At 47.9% G+C, this 22,531-nt stretch overlaps 1 protein-coding gene across 2 annotated transcripts in view; it reads left to right on the top strand.

Moving 5' to 3' along the window:
* Nucleotides 1–22,531, top strand: part of UNK (unk zinc finger) — a 121,748-nt gene that overhangs the window by 68,933 nt on the left and 30,284 nt on the right. The window contains exons 10-12 of one of the 2 annotated variants that reach the window (XM_030208246.1): nucleotides 111–179; nucleotides 6,917–7,091; nucleotides 7,326–7,427. In XM_030208246.1, the coding sequence (XP_030064106.1) occupies nucleotides 111–179; nucleotides 6,917–7,091; nucleotides 7,326–7,427 (346 nt within the window). The remainder of the gene's footprint in view (nucleotides 1–110; nucleotides 180–6,916; nucleotides 7,092–7,325; nucleotides 7,428–22,531) is intronic. The other variant, XM_030208247.1, reaches the window with a different exon arrangement.

Genomic DNA, 22,531 nt, shown 5'->3' with positions numbered 1-22,531 from the left:
TAGAAATAGGTATTGTTTGTTTCATAGCACAATTTAGAGAAATCTAGCAATCGGCCATTTAAGAATTAAGACACTAATTATCTTTTTTTGTTTGGATTTATTTACTACAGCAAGCAAAATTGAAATCTCAGTTGTTGGAACATCGGAACCAAGAGCAGTCCTTGCTACAGTCTAAACAGGTAGCATATGTAGCTTCTGCCTTACCCAATCGGCAGATAGGGTAGTTAGTGTAAGCAGCTCTTCAGGAAGTACAAAGTATGAAGTTCTAATGTTATACGAACTCTTACTATCTGAAGTTAAACTACTGAATGCCTGATTAGTTGCCATGATCAAAACTGGTCTAATTAGATGGTTGTGACTTTCCCTTAGCTTCTCTGGGTCTGTAACTATACCCTGGTTAATTTGTCACTCTTGAGGGATATGTATAAGAATACATATTGCGATTCACAAATTCCATGCTCCATATTGTCCAGCTGAAAGGCCTCTGTTATTATGTAGAATTATTAATTTCCGTAGTGTCTTCAACAGATCAGTCCAGAACTTGTGGGTTATGTCCATCTGCCAGCAGGTGGAGATATAGAATACTGAATTGAGTTCTTCCGTAAGAGTCATTGTGCAGCTGTTCCAATTCAGTATTTCTCTGCCTCCTGCAGGTAGAAGATGGTTTCCTTTGCAGCTGCTGGACTGTTCTCTAGATGCTTGCTCCTGGTCCAGTTGTTAGCCTTTTTCAGAATATGCTTAGTGGTGCTAGGTCTCTCCCTTCCCTCTTTCTCCTTCGCTTGTGCCTGGCTACTTCTTTCTTAAAAAGAAAATTTTTTTAAGGGAGGACGGGAGGGGAGAAGTGATTTCAGGCATTTCTGGCTGTTTAGCATTTTCACAGAGAAGCCTTGATTGAGTCTTCAGGAGGGAGGGGATCCCTAAGAGCTTCCAGGTGAGGAAGGGAGATAATCCCGCAGTGGCTAGGCTGTTTCACAAGGAAGAGCCTTCTACCTTGATCACAAGAGCATTAGAAATTCTCAATATATCTTCTCCAGTAAAGTTAAGCTTCCTCTTCTGTGTCTGAGCCGGTTCTAGGTGAGTTCCCACCCACCAATTCCCATCTAGACAATTCCCACTGAACCAATTCCCACCATATCTGGGAGGACAATTCCCAGCCATAACCCAAAAAATACAAAACGCACTAGGACAAGTAATCTCCCTCCCTTTCCTCTTCCAGATTGTTTGGGGGGCTAGTACCCCCTCACCCCCCCCCCAAAACATTATCTTTTACACAGCCAGACATGCAGTTTGTGGGGGGGCAATGCCCCCCTATACCCCCCCCAACTAGGTTTCCAACCTAATTCATGTTTAATCCAGGATCTAAATGTCATAAATAAGTAAATAAATAGATAAATACAAACTGCAGTTGTGTGTGTGGGGGAGGGGGGGGGGAAATGCCTCCCACACCCTCCAAACTAGGTTTCAACCTAACTTAGCCCCTCATTACCAGGACTTATGAGACCCAATGCAAGAAAAAAGCTACGGTCAGTAAAAAAAAAAAAAGACTAGGGAAGGTGGGAAATGACTGGGGTGGGGATGGGGGTGGGGGAGTCCTTGGTGGGAATTGTCCCCTTTAAGTAGGAATTGTCCTGGGGGGAATTGTCTCAAGGGGAATTGGTAGGTGGGAACTCGCCTGATACCATCTGAGCCTGTTATGTCAGGAACCAAGAAGCCTCCTAAAGGCTTTGCAGTTCACAAGGCTATGCAGGAATTAATTTCTGTGCAGTGGAACACCCCTGATGCCAGTCTTAAAGTGGCTTGTGTCATGTCTAAGCAGGGCCGCCGCTGCTGACCCTCCCGACCGATCGCTGCCGCTGCTGCAACAGGATTTAAATACCTTGGTTGGTGGGGATCCCGAGGCCTTGCCATCAGAAGATGTCTTCTTCTAGCGCTGACTGCCTCCCCCTGTGGCTGCTTTTCCTCTCAGGGCATGCTCGGTTTCAAAACCGAGTATGCGCGCCTGAGAGGAAAAGCAGCCTCTCAGCAAGCAATGGGCAGAAGAGCAGAGCTGGAGGAAGCTCCAGGTCCTCCCCAGCCTCCAAGGGGGGCCCGGCGCCTGAGTTTTCTCTCTCCTGCTCCTGTCGGGACTTGATCACTCGGGTCCCGTCAGGAGCAGGAGAGAGAGAGACCCCGGTGCTGGGCCCCCCTTGGAGGTCCGGGCCTAGGGATTTCCCCCCCCCCCCCCCCCCCGGTCCCCCCCTCTCATTGGTCCTACAGTGAATTCCCTGGTGTCAGCAGTTACATAAAAAAGACAACCGTTCCTGTTGAGGGTTGGCACATTTCTCAAAGATGTTTAGGACTGCAACATTGGAGCATTCCTAAAATTATCCTTTGGAATAGCTTCTTTGTATCTTCAGGCCTTGGTCTGTGGATCTTATTTCCTAGGGCTTGTCTTCATCTAGTCCAGCAATCTGGTGGTCCTTTTGTGGATTTGGAATCTAACCTGCTCTTGATCTGCACACTGTGGAAGTGAACTTAGCCTATTTAACTGACAATCTTTATGATTTGCTCAGGGCTTTTGTGAAGGAAATGGCTTTGGCGTTTTTATGGCTCAGAAATTGGGCTGCAGATGTAGCTTCAAAATCCAGACTCAAAAATGTACCTTTAGTGGTAGATTATTCTTTGGTGAGGACCTTGAAAAGCTTGTTAAGGACTTAGGAGACTCTAAGCCTCAATGCTTACCAGAAGATAATCCTAAAGCATCCTTCAGTTCTTTGCAGACCCAATGGCAGTTTCATTCCTTCAGCTTGAGGGGATCAGGGTCCATCCCTATCTGGATGACTGGCTAATCAGAACCTCCTCTCTTTGAGAGATTTTGGACATTACCTCCACGTGATCTCTCATCTTTGGTCCTTGGGTTAGGTGGTCAACCTTGCCAAGAGTCAGTTAACACCTTCTCAGTCTTTTGAGTACTTAGGGGTCTGGTTTGATACTATAGAAAAAATGCAGGCAGGTAAAGACCATATGGTCTACCCTGGCCAATGATTAGCAGAGTTCTTCATCAAGACAATCTCTTCAACCAGGTTGCTTAAATCTGATAGCACTGGATTGCCCCAGGAGCCTTGGTATGTGGACCGCATGTATCTTCTAATAGACTAGCCTCTTTGCTTCTCAAGGGGTTTCTCCTCCAGGGTCCCACACATATGGAAGACCCATCTCACTTTGATCTTATGGCTTGGCTCTTGGGAGGTCAAAGCTTAGAAATGAAGGGATATCCTGACAAGGTTATCGCAGCCTTTCACCAGGGTAGGAAGCTATCTGTATCGGTGGTTTACATCAAAGTTTGGAGAGTTTTTGAAGTGTGGTGCTCAGAAAGGGCTATTTTGCCTTTTCAATTTTCTCTGACCCATTCTCTAGCCTTTCTTCAGGAGGGCTTTAAAAAGTGCCCAGCCTTGAATTTCTTGAAGGTACAAAATGGCAGCCTTAGTTGTTTTTCATAGGCCATCTACAAAATTCTTCTTTGGCAGCTCACCCAGATGTTTCTTGAGAGGAGTTAATCATTTAAAACCTCCCTTACAACCAGTTTGCCCATAATGGAATCTTAATCTAGTACTTAAATTGCTTCAGAGATCTCCTTTTGAACCCCTTAGAAAAGTTTCCTTGAAAAATCTCACACTAAAATCTGTTTTTCTCATTGCTATAGCTTCAGCAAGATGAGTTTCTGAAATTCAGGCTCTCTAGTAGAGATCTGTTCCTTGCTTTCTTGGATGCAGAAGTGTCCGTTCTCACTGTCCTTTCATTTCTTCAAAGGTGGTCTCCCCCTTTCATGTAAATCAGCCTTTAATTCTTCCTTTCTTTCACCAGGGAGATTGTGGGGAAGAGTTTCCTTCCTTGAAATTGCTGGATGTCTTGAGGTCACTAATGAATTTCGTAGATCCGACCACTTCCTTGTTCTTTTTGCAGGCCCTAGGAAAGGTCTTCCCACTTCCAAAGATACTGTAGCTCGATGGTTGAAAGAAATGATTTCCTCAGCATATAAATTGGTGGGCAAACAGCCACTGCCAGCATTCAAGGCTCATTCTACAAGAGAAGTTGCAGCCTCTTGGGCGGAGATCCAAGCAGTACCAATGAAGGAAATTTGCAGGTCAGCAACATGGTCTTCTTTTCATACATTGTTCATTCTCCAAACTTTACAGACTAGATGTTGCAACTAGAGCAGATGCTGCATTTGGAGCTTCTGTTCTTCTAGCAGGGAACCTGAACCCCACCTGACTTGAGGACAGCTTTGATACATTCCACAAATTCTGGTCTGATCTGTTGGAGACGTTAAGGAAGGAAATTGGGTCTTGCCTGCCAATTTTCTTTCCTTTAGTCCCAACAGATTAGTCCACTCTGGACATGTTTCTCAGTGTTTTTCTTGTAATACAATTCTAAAGACTTATCTTTTCAGATGTGTAAACTACTTATACAAATGTTTGCTTCATCTTCAGAGTTTTGATTTCATGTTGTTCAAAAAGAGGAAGAAAACCTGAGTGGATCTTTTATTTTCAACTGCTTTGTTATAAAAATACTGAATAGGAAAAGCTGCACGGTGCCACCTACGGCACAGCTCAATTCTTTGTTCTCTATCTCCACCTGCTGGCAGATAGGCATAACCCACAAATTCTGGGCTGATCTATTGGGACTAAAAGAAAGAAAATTAGCAGGTTAAGATGTAATTTCTCTTTACATCGCACTGTGGTCTTTTCTTTATAACATCATTCTAAGGAGATAAACCTTGAAGCATTAAGTAAGTGTTCTAACCTCTGGAATAAAAGCATCTTTTGAGTTGTGCCACTGATGGTCAGTCACTTTCTAAACATGAGACTGCCTGTTCTGCAGCATGCTCTGTGACTTCTGGGTTAGATGGGTCTGGTGAACCAATAAAAATGACATAATTATTGTATTGCAAAGATATCCTGTGGATATCAAACTAGGGCATTATTTGAACTGTATTAATGTGTGTTAATTTGAGTTAAGCATATGGAGGTGGATTTTAGAAAGGACATGCAAATCAGAATTGAGACATCATGCCAGGATGTCTAAAGTTCCACTAGTACTGTAGAACAGAATCTGTTGATCTAGAGCCTGTTCTAAAATACATGGTGAAATGATCATTTCTGTACTGGTTACTTGTGGCAGGAGCAGCCATTTTAGAATCATAAACATCTAAGTTATGAATGGGGCAACATTGGGACACATTTATGTTATAAATTAGCAACATAAATATTTATGTGCTGAAAACCCGATTTTACAAACCTGGGATATTTACATCAGACTCTAAAATGTGCATATGGCAAGGGGGTGTGGTCTAGGCAGGGCCTAAAAATATAAACCTGTATTTCGCATTTCAGAAGCGGAATGTCCAAAAAAGGTCAATGTCTGGATTTACACCTGCTACCCAGTACAGCTAGGTTTCAGACAGGTGCTCCTATTGAGCAGAACTCCACTGGAAGGATTAGGGGAGGTTGTTCCTTAATCCCCTAGTAGTTGATGCCTCACCCCATCCCCCTTCCAAAAGTGAAACTGGTAAGGGATACCAGGCCCTGTGACAGTCTCAGAAAAAAATAAACATTTATGTATATAAAATGGCTGACATAAATGTTTATGTTGGATGTTTAGCAATATAAACGTGTAAAAACACGAATAGTGCTTTTATTAATAAGCACTATAGTTAGTAAACAAGCTGCAATGGCGCTTGCATTATTTTGTATGCCTTAATATGCATCAACACTCGTTAATCAGTTAATGTAGCTTAGTAAATAGAGCCCTCTGTTCATGACAGTCATGGCGTTATGAAAGAACACAGCTTAGCTTTCATATGCTACTTGGACCACCTGTCTCAAGAGTGAAACTAGTAATTTTCTGTCTCTCTAGTGTCAGCTGTACCTCTGCAACTCAGTCGGCCATCCCGCTCTGTTCTCCACCCACTCATCCCATCGTGAAATTGTTCTTGAAATCCCATACTTTTATGGAGTCTTTTGTCTGTACCTTCAGTTGATGTTTTTTTCTTCTCCTTTATTGATCTTGTCTTTGTTTTATGTTTCTTCCCTTATGTATCTTGGTTGTTAGTAATACCCATCACTTACACTAAACGCCTTTATGATTTAAAGATCTAGCAGCTTCTGTGCGATTCATTTTTTGCTTTTGGTTTCTTCATGTATTAACACGCCTTGTTCTCTTGAACAGGGTTGTGTACACCAACGACACTTTAAAAAATAATTTTAAGACGTTTGTAGACTGAGTAAATCTGACCTGGAAGTCACAAAGCAGTTGCAGAGAACTTTGGTTTTCTTTTGCTTTTCTTTGTTTTATCACCAAGGCACAGTTTAATCCTTTAGTACAGGTCCTGAGATACCTTAGACCATGAGCCTTAAAGAGCCCAGAGCAGTGCAGCAAATGAAGGTAAGGAGACAGGGAGAGATCTGCAGGCAAAATCCATACATACTGGGCTAATTAGAACCTGGATAATTAAGAATTACCAAGAATTGATCTGTACATGTGCAGCCATAAAAACTTTGACCTTGAAAATGTCTTTTTTGTAAGTAGATTGTTTTCTGACAGAATGCTGAATATAAGGAGCCCAGTACTCAATAACTGTATTCTAGATGTTCAGAGTTTTGGCGGTTTTATGCAGATAGTAAAAGTGCTTTTTACAGAGCTGAGAATTAAGGCATTGGATGTTAGGAGATAATTTGAGCATTAAACCATTGAAATAAAGGTTAACAAACCAAAGAAAAATAATGCAAGGTGATGCTTTTTAATTGGACTAAAAAAATGTCTTGCCAGCTTTCGGGAGCATACACTCCCTTCCTCAGGGTGGAACAGAGCAAGTAAAATGTCTGCTGGTATCAGAAGAGCAGACCGGCATTGTTAATTGTGTTTTCCTTGCTTTCAGGACATGTTAGGGATTCTTCCTGTGGGCAGCCCCCTGACTTCCAGTATTTCCTCCAGTATAACCTCCAGCCTGGCAGCAACTCCCCCAAGCCCTGCTGGTACCAGCAACATACCAGGCATGAATGCCAATGCACTTCCCTTCTACCCAACTAGTGACACCGTGGAATCTGTCATAGGTAACTTAAGCTTCCAGCATGCCTTATTCAATATTCAACTGTTCAAAAGGCAATGAGGGTTGCTGTAGGGTGGTAGGGCAGGGAAAGAGTTAACAAATTGTGGGTCAACTTCTGTAGTTGCATTCATCCCTTTGCGCCACAGTGTGTATGTTTTATGGGAGTCGTTTTCTTATGCCAGTTAATGATTTTTACCTCTGCATCTGAGTTTAATGAGCCTCCATTCCTCTCTGGTAGAGTCTGCCCTAGATGATCTGGACCTTAATGAGTTTGGGGTAGCAGCACTTGAGAAGTCATTTGACAGCAGCTCTGTCACCCACACAAGTGGCATCATGATTGGTAAGTGCAGACACAGACCCTTTCCAGATCATTATGTAAGGCAGGGTATAATAGTAAGCATAACACTGATATGTCACCACAAAACATATGAAATACTGTAAAAGCATGCATAGCAAAAACCTGGACACGTATAATAGGACAACACAAATATCAAAATAGCAGAAGCAAACCCCAGTTTTGTTTGTTTTAAATCTATGAGGTTTAACTGGTTTTATAATGGGGTTTGTTTCTGCTGTTTAGATATTTATGTTGTCTGATTATGTGTGTTTAAGTTTTTGTGTATGTATGGTTTTACAGTATTCATGTTCCAGATACGCTTCCCTAGGCTGTATATTCCATATTTGAAGGGCAACATGTAAAACTCTTGTATCTTCATCCATACCAATTTCGTAAAAGAAATTGAAGAAGTATTAGTGTTACTACTACACATAATTTCTATAGTTCAACTACATGAGAACTATCTACTTTGGGATCCTGCCAGATACTTATGATCTAGAGTGTCCACTGTTGGAAACAGGATTCTTAGCAGACCTTTGGTCTGACCCAGTATGGCTTTTTTTGTGTTGTTAGATGAACATGTTGGAGACAATAGCAAGGCCTCCTGTGCTGATTCCAATGCCTTGGGCAGGGGCCTAACAAAATAAGCATTCCATTACATATCTCAACCCTTTCTATTCTGAGCCCTAAAAACTACCATTAAAATGAAGCAAGGAACGGGTAATTATTCATGGTAAGGGTGTGATGTATTGATATGTGGATACATGTTTGCAGAATCATGTATACTGTGACAACCAAGCATGTGCTGCTTGTCAGGGCAGTAAGGAAGGATCAAGCATAGTGAATTACTACTCACTTTAGAATCTAGGCAATAGCAGAAATAATTTCTTAAGTCTGGTAGAACTACATTCTCCATAAGGCAATGAGACTTTCAGGAGGTGAGCAAAGCTTTAGACAGGTGTGTCATTCAGCTGGGAGTAATCAGCAGCAGTTCAGCCTGCCAGAGTAAGGAGATTAAAACAGTTGATGTACCAGAGAGCTAGAGTGGAAGGGAGAGAAAAGCCCCAGGACAAATATAGCAGGGAGAGAACTGGGGTGCTCTCTGCTTAAGCTGAAGGAAGGGAAAAAGCCCCATATGGAAAGCTAAAAGGGAGAGAGCAGAGGTGCTCCCTAGGAAATCTGTAAGGCTTAGCTGTTGAAACTAAGTGATTGGATCTTCCTCTCTAATGAGTCTCTTGGCTGGCAGATGGGGTGGTAGGGCCAGTTCAGGAAACAACTGCTTTCACTATGAGTAACAGGGCTTCATAGGAGGGAAGGTAGGACTTCAAGGCTTAGCACCCGAAGGCATGATAAGAATTCTTCAGGGACTCCGGGGCCGATGCTGAAAGCTTACCATGCTAGCAACGTCTGATTTAAACTAGTTCTAGCCAGTCTAGCGATCACGTTATTCGGCGTATAATGCACAAAGGGGTTCTGCATAGTTTTTATCGTTCAGGGTAGCAGCTAATGATAATCCTATGCAAATGTATTACAAACAGCTCATTAGTATTAAAATGAGCATTCTGAGCAATGCACAAACATTTCCAAGTGATGCACAGAAAGGAACACTTACCTTTTAATGGAGACAGGACAGTGGAGCCAGCAAGTGCTACAGGGAAAAGGAAAGAGTACACCAGCCCTAGCACACGTGCAGAACAGGGACATTTACTGAGAGACTGTTGTGCGCATGTGCTAGGCACTTTCCCTACTAAGCTGCTCTCTGAAATTTTGTGCAGCTCATTTGCGTTCAATTTCCTTTGAGCATTGCTCGCTATTTCCAAATCGGTAAGTTCTACCTAGGATCTAAACGCACGCGGTTTCTAATAGGGACTTTTGTGTATCGGGCCCCCCGGGGAGAAGAAAGCAAAGGAATCTGTGTTCCAAGTGCTGCTACCCAGAGAATTGGGGAAGATGCCTTAGTAATCAGTACTGACAAAGACAGGCTTATGTACTCAAGCTGGGGGAAGGGCTACATTGTTCTTTGCAAGAAGACAAACCCAGAAGGGTGTAATGCCCAGGATTTCCCCTGGGTTGTAAAATAGTGTGGTAATGTTTAGATGGCTCCAGTCATGCTGGACAATATAGGGAAGACCTAAAGACAGTCTCCAAGCCCAGAAGGGGATCCCAGACAAGAGTGAAACACAGTAAGAAAGGGAAAAGCTACATGCTAAATGTTTTGGAATGTGCAGTAATGCCTTTGTTATTAAGAGAAAAACCTGGCCTAGATTAGAGAGTAGAAACTGGGCAGGTCAGCACCCTGTGAAAAGGGTTTGGTAAAAGAGAGAGATGGGCTGCAAGGAAAGTGGAAGAGAGGGTTATCACTGTGAACCATTAGAATAGTTCAGGAAATTGGTGACTTGCAAGTATGTGGGATTAAGCTTGTGTCCTTTATTTAGAGTAAACTGAAGAAAATCATATTTGTTTTTTCAATTTGGAAGTGGTAAAGCATTTTGGATCATAACTCTGTTTCCTTCATAATTAAAAAGTCCTGAACCAATGGAGGGTGTTCTCTGGAGCTGAAGTACTCTGGATTTCCACAACCAGTGGGTGGTGTTGTAGCAGATTCCTGAACTTAGTTGAGCACATGAGTGCCCCCTTGTGACAATACTAATGTTTGAATTGCCTTGATAAGTACTGAGCAGTTTGATATCTGTTTTTCAATAAATTATATTTGACTTTAGTTTAATAATGATATCCTGAGTGTTTTAGAGGAAGAGCTTACCACCCCTAGAAAGAACACCACATAACAGTGACACAGGATCCTTCAGGGTATCTTTCTACCTCTCCCTGGAGAGAATACTGATTTGTGTCCCCTCTGTACCAATACTGCTGTGGCTGTGATGTTAAAGGCATGAAAACTAATGTTGAGGAACTATAAATAACAGTCTAGAGCAGGAATTCTTTAAACAGTGGTGCCTGCTCCCCCAAAGAGTGAGGAAAGAGGACAGACGGGATGTAAAGAAGGTTCTTGAAATCTGAGGTAAATTATTGAAACTTTCTAGGCAGAATGAAGTTATTAGGACAGTTATTGGTAGTATAACTGTGTATTACTGTAATTTTAGCATCATGTTAACACTTAGCACTATTAGCAGCTAACAGCAACATATGTAGCTGTCGTTTGGTCTTCCGTCTCTGCAAGGGTATATTTACCAGATCTTTATATGGTTATTAGAAAAGAGTATCTTCCTTTTCGTCATAACAAGATCAGTCCAGAACATATGGGTTATATCTGTCAGCAATCAGATGGAGACGGAGACCTGAGAGCTGGTATTCACTGTTTCCAGCAGATGGTGGTTAGAATTCTATGCAGCTCTGGACTGGGCTGGTGAGGTAGCTCTTGAATCTAGTTGGAGAACTGGTTAACCAATTGTTCTTAGGCAGATGAAGAGGAATCCAGGACATCCATACCTTAGGAGATACCTGGAGGAGTCCAGGTCCCTCCTCAGCCAGCTTGGCGCCTTAGGGGTTTATTAGAGCCCCATTTAAAAAAAATGATTTAAGGAAGTGTTTCTTAAAATTTTTGAAACTTAAGGCTTCTGAGGCTTAGCAGGAGGGAGCTCCTGAGGTAACCCCCTCTCCATCTGCTTTTGTTCACATGAAGAGTGGGATGTTGTGGACAAGCTGCTTGCAGTTTTGATAGGGGGTGTCAAGTTGCCTTACCCTGAAGGTTGTGCAGTTCTCTCAGCACATCGAGGGAATCCGCGAGTAACGTCATCCTTGCCTCATAGTTGGAAGTGTGAGCGCAACCAGGTGGCACTGCCAGTCGTGTTTTGATTGATTTTGTGCCAGGAGCAGGTGCAATCTTTCTCCCTCATTCCATAGCTTTGTATCTCTCTGGCCACACGGACCTTTCACCTTTCACAATGGAGTGTTAGCAGCTCTTGAAGTCAGTGTTGCCAGACAGGTTTGTAATTGTTTTTTTCCTCAGCGACCCTCCAGACCGGTCAAGACGCGTGGGTTATGTACTCCTACCAGCAGAGGGAGACTGAGAAAACACTGAGCTTTGAACACTGACTATATAACCTATGCAGTACATACAGTAGCCAGTATTTTCTCAGTCTCAGCAGAGGTAGAAGGACAACCTGTGCAGTCTTCAATAGTCTGGTGAGGTAGTTTTGATTTTAGGGATTAAGGATTTTTGGGTTTCTTCCAAAAATTTCTATCCTTTAAGTACCCTGTACGTGGTTTGCCAAAAAAAAAAAAAAAGTGCTTCAGGGCCCTGGGTCCGGTGGGGCCCAGTAGTTCCCCCTGGGGTGTCACACCTGTTTGTCGGGTCCCTCCCCCTGTGCTGCTCTCCAGTACTGTGTTACTGGCAGCTTTGTGCCTCGGCTGCTTTCTGTGTACTGTAGCCTTGAGAGCCTTACAATTTTCAGCTGCCAGAATTGTCTTCTGTATCTTTAAGGGAGATATATTTATTTATTTGGTGCGGAACGAACGGGAGTTCATTTCCGTCCTAGGAGCGAGAGAGCAGTGCTTTTGGGGCTTTCCTGACCTTGGTGCCGGTACGGGGTAGCGCTGCCTTTACCTTTGAAGTTATGGCGGGCACACTCCTCTGTTGTCGCGCGTGCTCGCGCCGGGGCATAGAATCGTCGGGCGGTCAGTGTCGTCTTTGCGGAGAACCTAAACGTTTGGACGCAGTTCCCCCCGAGTTAACCGCGGATGTTCCGGCGGTATCGGCGGCCCCTTTGTCAGCGGCAACTCAGTCAGGCCTGGCGGCTGTGCTTTCAGTTTCGGTGGGAACGGCCGCCATTTTGAATTCAGCGCGTTCCGCAGACTCAGCAGTGGTTGAGCCAGTTGCCTCCGTTGTGGCGCAGAAAGTGCCTAATGAGGGTCCAGGAGGGGTTGGCTTTCCTCCAGAGTTTGTGTGGACTCTTTTTCAGGCTTGGAAATCAGGTCCCCCCCCAGGGAGTGGAGGGGGTTAGTCCCATGCTGCCTAAAAGACCTCGGCTAGAGTGGACAGAGGACGAGGAATGTCTGTCTCAGATGGGCACAGATGGCCCGTTTAGTGATGGGGGAGAGTCTGAGGGTTTTGAGGGTCTGGTAGATCCGGTGGACTCACTTCCTGGTGAAGATCCCTCAGTAGTCAGGATTTTTCATAGGGATGAGCTTTCGGAGCTCATTGATCAGGTCACGTCTACCCTTAAATTTAATCCTGAGGTGGCTTCAGGTGAATCTGGGCAGAATCCTTTGGTGAAGGGAATTCAGCGTAGAGCGCGGACCTTTCCTATGAACAAGGATCTCCGGGAGATGATTACCCAGGAGTGGGATTCACCAGATTCGCCGTGTAAAGTTTCTAAGGCAATGGCGAGACTTTATCCCCTGCCGCAGGAGGATAGAGATTCCTTTAAGGCTCCCACGGTAGATGCAGTGGTTACAGTGGTTACTAAAGCAACGGCTATTCCAGTAGATGGCGGGGCCGCACTCCGTGAACCCCAGGATAGGAGGTTGGAAGCATTTCTTAAGCGTAGCTTCGACTTGTCGGCGCTAGCTCTCTAGGCCTCGGTGTGTGGGGGCCTGGTGGCGCGGGCGTGTTTTCGCTGGGCCGAGAAGCTCCTGGATGATCCCTTGGAGACTGGAACCTCGGAGTTACAGGATTTAGCCAAGTTGGAGATGGGTTTGTCCTTTTTGTCTGATGCACTGTATGATTTGTTGCGTGCGTTGGCCAAAAATATGGCTATGATAGTGGGAGCGCGCAGGGCTCTCTGGTTGAGAGGTTGGGTCGCGGATGCGGCTTCTAAGACTAAGTTGTGTTCTCTCCCCTTCAAGGGTTCTAGGCTTTTTGGCGAAGAGTTGGATAAGTTAGTGAAAGGCCTTAGTGAAGCCAAGGTGCCTCGGCTCCCAGATTTTCGTCCCAAGCTGGGAGTTAGGGGTAATTCCTCTCGGGGCCGATTAAGTGAGGCTCGACAGTATAGGCCAGGTAGGTTTAGTGGGGCTTCTAGAGGTCGGTTTTTCCAGCGCACCCTGTCCTTTCGAGGGAGTCGTCGCGGAGGCCGGGGCTCATTCGGGGGAGGTCAGTCCTCGGGGCGGCTTGCCCAATGAAGGTGTGCGGACCCAGGCTCTGGTGCGTATAGGAGCTCGGCTAAGTCAGTTTTACCAGAGCTGGGTCCACATCACATCAGATCAGTGGGTTCTCGAAGTGGTTTGAGATGGTTATGCCCTGGAGTTCGAGACCTCTCCGCCCGAACGGTTTCTGGAGTCTCCTTGTCACTCGAGGCTCAAGAGAGCAGCAGTACAGGACACGTTGCGTCGTCTTCTCAGCCTGGGAGCAGTGGTTTCTGTTCCGCCCGCTCAGCAACGCTCGGGGTGTTACTCGATTTACTTTGTGGTGCCAAAGAAGGAGGATGCCTTTCGGCCTATTTTAGATCTAAAGAGAGTCAATGTGGCGCTCAAAGTTCCCTCTTTTCACATGGAGACGTTGCGGTCGGTCATTGTCGCAGTCCGGCAAGGAGAGTTTCTAACTTCACTAGACTTGACAGAGGCTTATCTTCACATTCCCATTCGGGCGGCGCACCAGCGTTTTCTTCGCTTTGCAGTTTTAGGGAAGCACTTTCAGTTTTGTGCCCTGCCCTTCGGCCTGGCAACAGTTCCCCGCACCTTTTCCAAAGTCATGGTGGTGGTGGCGACAGCTTTGCGCCGGCAGGGCATTTTGGTGCACCCATATCTGGACGATTGGTTGAGTCAGGCCCAGTCCCGGGCGGAGAGCGAGGTCGCGAGTAGTACAGTTTCTTCAGTCCCTGGGCAGGGTGGTGAATTTCAGCAAGAGTCATTTGGTACCGTCGCAGTCTCTAGAGTATCTGGGCGTTCTCTTCGAGGTTGGGTCGAGTAGTTTTGCCGTCCCCGAGAATCCGCAAGTTACAGGACCTGATTCGGCGGTTTCTTGCACTGTCGTCACCAACGGCCCGGTCTTACCTGCAAGTTCTGGGGATGATGGCGGCGACCATAGAAGTAGTTCCTTGGACCAGGGCGCACATGCATCAGCTTCAGTCCTCTCTCCTCAGTCGGTGGGCTCCCCTGTCGCAGGAGTTGGATGTGCGTCTGCCGATGTTGGCGGTTGTCCGCCGCAGCCTCCGTTGGTGGCTCAGAACTTGCAATATGGAGAAGGGAATGCCGTTGGAGTCCCCTCAGTGGGTGGTTCTTGTCACAGACGCCAGCCTGCTAGGATGGGGAGCGCATTGTCTCGGTCAGGTAGCTCAGGGGCGGTGGTCCCGGGCGGAAGCAAGGTGGTCCATCAACCGGTTGGAGACTCGGGCCATTCGGTTGGCACTTTAGTGTTTTCAGTCACTGCTTCTTCACAAGGCAGTCAGAGTGCTCTGCGACAATGCCACAGCCTATGTCAACCTTCAGGGGGGCACAAAGAGTCAGGCGGTCGCGGAGGAGGCGGCCCTGTTATTCCAATGGGCGGAAGGTCATCTTCAGGCAGTCTTGGCGGCTCATGTGGCTGGGGTGGACAACGTGGACGCAGATTTTTTGAGCTGGCGTACTCTGGATCCCGGAGAGTGGTCTCTACATCGGTCGGTTTTCGGCTGAGTTGTGTTGGTCTGGGGTCTGCCAGTAATGGATCTGATGGCCACAGCGCGCAATGCCCAAGTTCCAAGGTTTTTCAGTCGTCGGAGAGATCCGCGAGCGGAGGGTCTCGACGCTCTGCTATTACCCTGGCCGCAGGGGTTGCTGTATGTGTTTCCTCCGTGGCCATTGGTAGGTCGAGTAATCCAGCGCATCGAGCGGCACTCAGGACGGGTGACTTTGATAGCGTCGAACTGGCCGCGTCGACCATGGTACGGAGATCTGGTGCGTATGGCCGTCACGGAGCCTCTTCAGTTGTCGGAAACAGTAGTCTTGTGTCAAGGCCCGATAGTTATGCCAGACCCGGCTCGGTTCTCGCTTATGGCTTGGCTCTTGATAGGCACAGGTTGAGGAAGAAAGGGTTTTCTGCCAGAGTCATTGATACAATGTTGAATTCCCGCAGAACCTCCACTTCATTGGCGTATGTTCGGGTTTGGAGATTGTTTGAGCACTGGTGTGTAGAGCGGACGGTGATGCCTTTTCGTTCCTCGGTGGCGGAGGTCTTGGAATTTTTGCAGGATGGTTTGGACAGGGGTCTGGCCTTGGCTACCTTGAAGGTTCAGGTGGCAGCATTGTCGTGTTTTCGGGGGAAGGTTCAAGGGAAGTCCATAGCTTCTATTCCTGAAGTTGTTCGTTTTTTGAAGGGTGTGAAGTTGTTGTGGCCGCCTCGTCGGCGGTTGGTTCCCCCGTGGGATTTGAATCTCGTTTTAGATGCCTTAGTCAGACCTCCATTTGAACCTTTGGTTGCGGCCTCGTGCAAAGATCTTTCCTTGAAGGCAGTCTTTTTGGTGGCTATTACCTCAGCTCGGAGAGTCTCGGAATTGCAGGCTTTGTCGTGTAGAGAGCCCTTTCTGTCTTTTTCCAAGGGAAAGGTGTCTTTGAGGCCGGTGCCTTCCTTTTTGCCCAAGGTGGTTTCAGAGTTTCATGTTAATCAGGTCATTTCGTTGCCTGTTTTAGGTAACTTGGCGGGAGATTCAGAGCAGCGTCGGCTGACGAAGTTAGATGTACGGCGCGTTTTGCGTTGTTATCTGTCTAGAACGCAGGATTTCAGAGTGTCTGATCGTTTGCTCGTGCTTCATGGTGGCCCTAAAAAGGGTGCAGTGGCATCCAAGGCAACGATAGCAAGATGGTTGAAGGAGGCGATTGCGTCAGCCTATTTGGTGAAGGGCCGTGAGGTCCCTAAGGTATTTTCTGCTCATTCTACCAGGGCGGTTGTGGCCTCTTGGGCGGAGAATAGTATGATTCCCCCTTCAGATATTTGTCGGGCGGTAGTTTGGTCTTCGTTGCATTCTTTTGTGAAGCATTATAGGATTGATGTGCATGCGAAGGAGGAGGCGAGTTTTGGTGCAGCAGTGTTGACCTCTGGCCTTCGTAGGTCCCACCCATAAGGTGTTTACTGCTTTGGTACGTCCCACGCGTCTTGACCGGTCTGGAGGGTCGCTGAGGAAGGTGAAATTAGATCTTACCTGCTAATTTTCTTTCCTCTAGACCCTCCAGACCGGTCAAGGACCCGCCCGGGTATACTGTAGGCCAGGAGGTAGGTTTCTGTTGACATCTCTTGGCAGCTGATGATTGTCATAATTTCAGACTCTTGTTACCAGTTTTTGGTTGGTGTGGGTCTGGTGCAGGTGTGGTGTTTCAGGAAGTCCACCTGTGGAAGCACGAAATGACAGTCTCTAGAATGCAATGAAAGGAACAGTGAATGTTCTTGCAGTTGGCGGTAGCCATGTACAGGGTTGCTGGTTATAGGTAAAGTTGTGTTTTTTGTTGCTCTGCTTTGTGAGTGTTATACTGGCCTACTGTATGTACTGCACAGGTTATATAGTCAGTGTTCAAAGCTCAGTGTTTTCTCAGTCTCCCTCTGCTGGTAGGAGTACATAACCCACGCGTCTTGACCGGAGGGTCTAGAGGAAAGAAAATTAGCAGGTAAGATCTAATTTCACCTTTAAAGCCCCGTCTGAATCATTCAAGCACTGTTTGCGCTATGGGGCAAGACGCAGTGGTTCCTCAGGGCAGTGCTGTAAGGGAACAACAGACCAGTCAAGTTCCAGAAAACTCTGAAGGGCATTTAGAGAGACATTCTTCTTCTAGAAGAGGGGAGGGCAAGGCTGCTGGAGCATTAAAGAAAATGGTAAGCGAAGTGGCCATTTCAAGGTTGCTGCCTCATGCTCAGCAGACTTGATAATACTCATCTCTATTAGCTCTTTTCTTCAGAAAAGCTAAACAACTGTTAAGGCCATCTCCTTCAATCGCTAGAAGGTTTCCTTCTCCAAAAGATCCAATAAGGAGAGTCCTCACTCCAAACCACTCATCATATTTCAGTGGCTTGCTCCAACATCTCTAGAAAGAACAGACAGAATGACAGAACCCTCCAATGCACCCAGCCTCAGTTGTTTAGCTTGGATAGAATATCTAAAAGCCTAGACTGTTCTCTGAGACATGAAGTTGCCATGCTTCCCTTTGATTGTCACAAAAAAGGCTTTGTGGAGAAGGAGAACTGTGGGGAAAACTCAGAGTTGGTGCTGCTGTCTTGAAGTCCCCTGTGCCTCCTGCATATCTGTATGAACCAGAAGAGCCTGAGATAGAGAGGCCTACTCTGAGGCCAGAAATAGTGAGAACACTGCCCATGCACTTCAGAAATGTCACGCCTTGAAATGGCTGCTTTTACTGCCATTTTCTTCAATGCTTCAGCAGCCTTGCATGATTATATGTCGTACATCATATTATGCATAAAACAGATCTCTGATTGAATAAGCTGGCCACACAATGTCTGGCTTTTATCAGGTGTGCACGTGATCAGTGGATAAAGGGAGGACACTAAACAGGCAAGGATGGTACTATTATCTAACTAGTACAGGATAGTTCACCAACAGTGTTGCAAGATTAGCTTGGCTCTGTAGCTCTGTGAACACTCCCCCTCCCCCCCAGACCTCAAAGGGAGGACTGGATGAAGACTGCAGACAGTCCATAAAAAAACATGTCCTTGGGAGAAGTCAAGGTCTAAGATGTTATTATGATATAGTCATAGTTTGGTTCGTAGGCCTAAGTTAGGCTAATGCAGGCCTTATGCACACAAAGAAGTATGGGCAGTACATACTCTTATAGGAGCACAAAAAAAATTCAAGGTTTGGGCAGAGAAGCATCCTTGCTTTTTTGTTGGACCAGGCAACATCTTTAGGCATTGTTAATTTTGATCAGTCTTAATTTTGAATGTGTAGGCGGATTTCTTGAGCAGGAACATATTGGATACCAGAGAGTGGGAATTGTCATAGCAGCCTTTTCAGTGATCATCGACTGGTGGGGAGTCTTGACAAGGGACTTGATGGCTTCTAGTTGGAATGCCATTGTTCCTTTCTTTTACAGACAAAGGAAAGATTTGAAATTAGCAGGCTTAGATGCTCTATTTCTGGTGGGGCCGCAAACATGCTTGCTGTATGTCTTTGCCCCGGGGGCACTTTTGGACTGGGTGTTGCAAAAGGTAGCATCTCATCCTGGACTGATGATTCTAGTGCCGCCAGATTGGCTGAGGCATCCCTGGTACATGGACTTAGTTCACTTGCAGATAGGAGAAAGCCTGAATCTTCCTCGGTAGTGAGAGCTCCTACAGCAAGGAACGGTAATAATGGACAACCTGCATTCTTTTGTCTTACGGCCTGGGCAGTTGCTGAAAGTTCTTTAAGGTTTCCCTGAGGGAACAATTTGCTTCTATAAAGTCCTGAATTCTCTTTGTGGGGTTAATTTGCTTTCAGAATCCATATAAGGTTTGTTCTCCGAGGACAAGCAGGCTGCTTGTTCTCACTGATGGGTGACGTCCCCGGCAGCCCCTCCAATCGGAATCTTCACTAGCAAAGGCCTTTGCTAGTCCTCGCGCGCCGATGCGCACCGCGCATGCGCGGCCGTCTTCCCGCCCGAAACCGGCTTGAGCCGGCCAGTCTTCTTTTCTCCGTTACCGTTCGTGCCCCGAAAAGTCGGCCTCGCGTGTCGTTTTCGACTTCTTTCTGTGAGAAATTCCAGAAATTATTTGGATTAACCATTTTTGGTTTTTCCTTCCTCTACTTCGAGTTTTTTCGCCACGCTAAGTTTTCTTTCGTCGTCGGGGTAGGCCTTACTTAGGCCCCGGTCGAAATTCCCCTTTTTTCTGTGCCAAATTTCGCCATTTCGTCTTTCGATTTCGCCGGCGTGATTTTTCCGCCCATGACATCGAAGCCTTCCAGCGGCTTCAAGAAGTGCACCCAGTGCGCCCGGGTAATCTCGCTCACTGACAGGCACGCGTCGTGTCTTCAGTGTCTGGGGGCTGGGCACCGCCCTCAGGCCTGCAGTCTGTGTTCCCTTTTGCAAAGGCGGACTCAGGTAGCGAGGTTGGCCCAGTGGAACATTTTGTTCTCGGGCTCTTCGTCGGCATCGGCACCGGGGGTATCGAGTGCATCGACGTCTTCAGCGTCCAGACCTTAAACCTCGGCGGCCAGTACATCGAGTGCATCGAGGCATCGGCCCTCTGCATCGGCGCCGGGACATCGGACAGCTGCATCGACGTCGGTGGTACCGGGACCTCGTCTGCTGATGTCGTCGGACGGTGGTGCTTCGTCTGGAGTGCAGGTGAGGGCTGTCCATTCCCCTGCTGGTGGCGGTGAGCCTTCGGGTGGGTCTCCCCCTACCCTGAGGGCTCCTGCGGTACAGCCCCCCCGAGACCGACCTTCTTCGGTCTCGGCCCCGAGGAAGCGACGGCTGGATTCTACGTCCTCCTCGTCGGTACCGGGAAGCTCCGGTGACATGCTTCGTCCCAAGAAGTCGAAGAAGCATCGTCACCGGTCCCCTTCCCATGTCGGTACCGAGAGCTCTGGGTCGCCGAAGGAGTCGGCACCCAGTAGGCATCGGCGCCGAGAGGACCGCTCACCCTCTGTTCAGGAGGTGTCGATGCGCTCCACTCTGGACAGCCCAGAACAGCCTCCACGCCCGGAACAGGTTCTGACGTCGACGCCTGCATCGACCTCAATGCCTTTCTCTGCAGCCGCTCTGAACGAGAGCCTCCGGGCCGTTCTCCCAGAGATTCTGGGAGAGCTGCTGCGCCCTACCCCTCCGGTACCAGCGGTGCTTGCGCCACCGGTACCGTCGAGTGTGGCGCTGGCTGGCCCATCGCCCGAGGTGAGGTCTCTGGCGTCGGTGCCGCGTGCGGTACCGGCTGCCGTCGCCTCCCAGGAAGGCTCCCCGACTACGTCGGCGGAGGGAGCTTCGCCAATGCGGGCGAGGGAGTCTACCTCTCGACGTCCCCATCGTGGACGTGGCTCCACGGAGTCGAGTCAGGCACAGTTGCAGACACAGGTCCGTGAACGTGTGTCTGACACCGAGGGTGAGGTCTCGTGGGAAGAGGAAGAAGACCCCAGATATTTCTCTGACGAGGAGTCTGAGGGTCTTCCTTCTGATCCCACTCCCTCTCCTGAAAGACAGCTTTCCCCTCCTGAGAGTCTGTCTTTTGCTTCCTTTGTCCGGGAGATGTCTACGGCCATCCCCTTCCCGGTGGTTGTGGAGGACGAGCCCAGGGCTGAAATGTTTGAGCTCCTGGACTATCCTTCTCTACCTAAGGAAGCGTCCACTGTTCCCTTGCACCATGTCCTCAAAAAGACATTGCTTGCGAACTGGACCAAGCCTTTAACTAATCCCCACATCCCCAAGAAGATCGAGTCCCAGTACCGGATCCATGGGGACCCAGATCTGATGTGCACTCAGTTGCCTCATGATTCTGGAGTTGTGGATCTGGCCCTAAAGAAGGCTAAGAGTTCTAGGGAGCATGCTTCGGCGCCCCCGGGCAAGGACTCTAGAACCTTAGACTCCTTTGGGAGGAAGGCCTACCATTCTTCTATGCTCGTGGCCAAAATTCAGTCTTACCAGCTCTACACGAGCATACACATGCGGAACGGAACAATGTGCGGCAGTTGGCGGGCTTGGTTGATGCGCTCCCCCCTGAGCAAGCCAAGCCATTTCAGGAGGTGGTCAGGCAGCTGAAGGCGTGCAGAAAATTCCTGGCCAGAGGGGTGTATGACACCTTTGATGTTGCGTCCAGGGCCGCTGCTCAAGGTGTGGTGATGCGCAGACTCTCATGGCTGCGTGCCTCCGACCTGGAGAATAGAATCCAGCAGCGGATTGCGGACTCGCCTTGCCGAGCGGATAACATTTTTGGAGAGAAAGTCGAACAGGTGGTAGAGCAGCTCCACCAGCGGGACACCGCATTCGACAAGTTCTCCTGCCGGCAGCCTTCAGCCTCTACCTCTACAGGTAGAAGATTTTTCGGGGGAAGGAAGACTGTTCTCTACTCTTCTGGCAAGCGTAGGTACAATCCTCCTTCTCGACAGCCTGCGGCCCAGGCTAAGCCCCAGCGCGCTCGCTCTCGTCAGCAGCGTGCGACTCAGCAAGGCCCCTCGGCTCCCCAGCAAAAGCAAGGGACGAGCTTTTGACTGGCTCCAGCAGAGCATAGCCGACATCCAAGTGTCAGTGCCGGGCGACCTGCCAGTCGGAGGGAGGTTGAAAGCTTTTCACCAAAGGTGGCCTCTCATAACCTCCGATCAGTGGGTTCTCCAAATAGTCCGGCAAGGATACACCCTCAATTTGGCCTCAAAACCTCCAAATTGTCCACCGGGAGCTCAGTCTTACAGCTTCCAGCACAAGCAGGTACTTGCAGAGGAACTCTCCGCCCTTCTCAGCGCCAATGCGGTCGAGCCCGTGCCATCCGGGCAAGAAGGGCTGGGATTCTATTCCAGGTACTTCCTTGTGGAAAAGAAAACAGGGGGGATGCGTCCCATCCTAGACCTAAGGGCCCTGAACAAATATCTGGTCAAAGAAAAGTTCAGGATGCTTTCCCTGGGCACCCTCCTTCCCATGATTCAGGAAAACGATTGGCTATGCTCTCTGGACTTGAAGGATGCCTACACACACATCCCGATACTGCCAGCTCACAGACAGTATCTGCGATTTCAGCTGGGCACACGTCACTTCCAGTACTGTGTGCTACCCTTTGGGCTCGCCTCTGCGCCCAGGGTGTTCACAAAGTGCTTGGCTGTAGTAGCAGCGGCACTTCGCAGGCTGGGGGTGCACGTGTTCCCATATCTCGACGATTGGCTGGTGAAGAACACATCCGAGGCAGGAGCCCTGCAGTCCATGCAGATGACTATTCGCCTCCTGGAGCTACTGGGGTTTGTGATAAATTACCCAAAGTCCCATCTCCTCCCGGCGCAGAGACTCGAATTCATAGGAGCTCTGCTGGATTCTCGGACGACTCACGCCTATCTCCCAGAGGCGAGAGCCAACAACTTGTTGTCCCTCGTCTCGCGGGTGCGAGCGTCCCAGCAGATCACAGCTCGGCAGATGTTGAGATTGCTGGGCCACATGGCCTCCACAGTTCATGTGACTCCCATGGCCCGCCTTCACATGAGATCTGCTCAATGGACCCTAGCTTCCCAGTGGTTTCAGGCTGCTGGGGATCTAGAAGACGTGATCCACCTGTCCACGAGTTT

The sequence above is a fragment of the Microcaecilia unicolor genome, chromosome 6 (genome assembly GCF_901765095.1).
Source record: "Microcaecilia unicolor chromosome 6, aMicUni1.1, whole genome shotgun sequence".
NCBI lineage: Eukaryota > Metazoa > Chordata > Amphibia > Gymnophiona > Siphonopidae > Microcaecilia > Microcaecilia unicolor.
The sequence above is the reverse complement of the archived record's forward strand: the minus strand, read 5'-3'. Positions and strand labels throughout refer to the sequence as shown.